Raw genomic sequence first — 2,345 nt, 5'->3', positions numbered from 1 at the left:
TGGCGGCCGCCGGGTTGGGGGGCGGGGGGGCTCGCTTCTTCTTCAAACTGCTCTCTGCCCAGCCCCCTCCCTCCGGGTCCCCAGAAAGAAAGATGAAAGCGGGGCCACAGAAAGGCAAAGGCCACGGAGACTCGTGACCCCCACGGCGCCTGCGGTGACCACCCTGCCTCTGGCCTGACCTCCTGGCATCGGTTTATTTGTTTGAGGAAGAAACCAAGGGTGTCCCCCTGGACAGACGGGGGTGGAAAAGCCCTTGAGATGGACAGGAGTTGGCCACCCAGAGGGACACTAAGAGGCTGAAACCTTTTCCAGGGGGTCGAGCCACCCCGGGGACAGTGGGTCATACATCTGTTAAGACGAAGGTCAGGGCCCGGCCGGCGAGGCTCTGTTGGTTGAGGGTCAGCTCCTGGACCAAAAGGTCACTGTTTGGATTCCCCGTCGGGGCACAGGCCCAGGTTGCAGGCCTGGTCCCCAGTGGGGGACGTGCAGGAGGCAGCCGATCGATGTTGCTCTCCCATCCATGTTTCTATCTCTCTCCCTCTTCCTTCCTCTCTCTCTAAAATCAATAAAAACATATTTTAAAAACTTAAAAAAAAAAAAGACAGAGGTCATGCAATGTGCCCGCAGCCAGGTGGCAGGGTGAGAGGGTGGGAGGGCCAGCCTGGGGCCAGGCCAGCTCTCCTGGGGGGGCCCCCACTTGTCCCTGCTCATGAACCCCTCTCTTTTCCAGACTCACTGCTCCTAAGATCCCGGAAGGGGAGAAAGTAGACTTCGATGTAAGTTTGTGGAACCTGGATCAACACGTCTCCATCCCCAACCCCAGGCCACAGGCCTGACAAGGTCATCTCTCAGTTATCCAGAGCCAGGGCTTCCTGACCCCAGGCTGGCCCTCCCTTTCATTCATTCCTGGACCAGAGGGAACCTCTCCCTTAATGACATCTCTCTCCCCTGCTCTCCATCTGTCCTTCTGCCCATCACCCATCCACTCAGCTAGTCACCAATCCATGTACTCACCTACCCATCTATCCACCTACCCATCCACCCACCACCCATCCACCTACCCATCCATCTACCTACCCATCCACCCACCACCCATCCACCTACCCATCCATCCACCTACCCATCCATCTACCTACCCATCTATCCACCTACCCATCTATTCACCTACCCATCCACCCACCACCCATCCACCATCCATCTACCTACCCATCCATCCACCACCCATCCATCCATCTATCCACCACCCATCCATCCATCCATCCACCCATCCATCTACCCATCCATCCACCCATCCACCATCCATCATCCATCCATCTATCCACCATCTATCCATCCATCCACCCATCCACCCATCCACCCATCCACCATCTATCATCCATCCATCCACCATCCATATGTCCCTCCAACAAATTATCTTGCTCACCAGTTTCCTCTCTGCCTGGCTCATGCCGGACATCTCAGAATGGGGACAGGGCCTTGTCAGAGCTAGTTCATCCCAGGGTCCTGATGACTTCACAGCTGTGCAGGGCCCGGACTCATCCACAGGTTGGGGGGTGGGGGGTCCCGTTCCTACCCTGTGACTCGGGGATCCATTGCTGCGTTCCGCTCTCGTGGTGTCTGGAGGAGTGAGGGCTGCTCTGCTGGAGCACAGGGGGGCCGGGCAGGACGGAGGTGCGAGGAGGGTGGGGCTGACGGCTGCTTCGCCCACAGGACATCCAGAAGAAGCGGCAGAACAAAGATCTCATGGAGCTGCAGGCCCTCATCGACAGCCACTTTGAGGCCCGCAAGAAGGAGGAAGAAGAGCTGATCGCGCTCAAGGAGAGAATCGTGCGTGGGCAGTCCGGGAGGAGGCGGGCGGCGGTCACTTTCCGAGGGGCCAGGGTCAGCCGGGCTGGGCTGACCCACTCCTCCGGCCGCAGGAGAAGCGCCGTGCGGAGCGGGCGGAACAGCAGAGGATCCGCGCTGAGAAGGAGAGGGAGCGCCAGAACAGGCTGGCGGTGAGGCCTGTGCCCTTCTTGCCCCCCAACCACAGGCCCACGGGCACGCCAGGGCCCCTGCTCCTCCTGCTGCTGAGGGTCCCCAGTCTTAGCCAGTGACCAGAGCCCTGCAGCGCCCTTGGGAGAGGGCAGGCCCTGCCCAGGACCGGGAGCTTCTAGAGAGGGCGGGCCAGGGGGGCTCCCCTCCTGAGTCCGGCCCCTCGGCGTGTCCCCCAGGCTGACCAGAAGCGAGGCAAGAAGCAGACCGCCCGGGAGATGAAGAAGAAGGTGCTGGCCGAGAGACGCAAGCCGCTCAACATCGACCACCTCAGCGAGGACAAGCTGAGGTGAGGGGGCCGGCCCACGGCG

General features: G+C 60.6%; 1 protein-coding gene across 1 annotated transcript in view; it reads left to right on the top strand.

The window, feature by feature from the left end:
* Nucleotides 1-2,345, top strand: part of TNNT3 (troponin T type 3 (skeletal, fast)) — a gene marked incomplete at its 5' end in the record, with an annotated part of 30,717 nt that overhangs the window by 6,231 nt on the left and 22,141 nt on the right. Inside the window, 4 exons of the mRNA XM_014533105.1 lie at nucleotides 731-776; nucleotides 1,711-1,827; nucleotides 1,920-2,093; nucleotides 2,157-2,323. Coding sequence (XP_014388591.1) covers nucleotides 731-776; nucleotides 1,711-1,827; nucleotides 1,920-2,093; nucleotides 2,157-2,323 — 504 coding nt within the window. The remainder of the gene's footprint in view (nucleotides 1-730; nucleotides 777-1,710; nucleotides 1,828-1,919; nucleotides 2,094-2,156; nucleotides 2,324-2,345) is intronic.

This window comes from Myotis brandtii, unplaced genomic scaffold, assembly GCF_000412655.1.
Source record: "Myotis brandtii unplaced genomic scaffold, ASM41265v1 scaffold940, whole genome shotgun sequence".
Taxonomy (NCBI): domain Eukaryota; kingdom Metazoa; phylum Chordata; class Mammalia; order Chiroptera; family Vespertilionidae; genus Myotis; species Myotis brandtii.
This window is presented reverse-complemented; position numbering and strand designations above follow the sequence as displayed.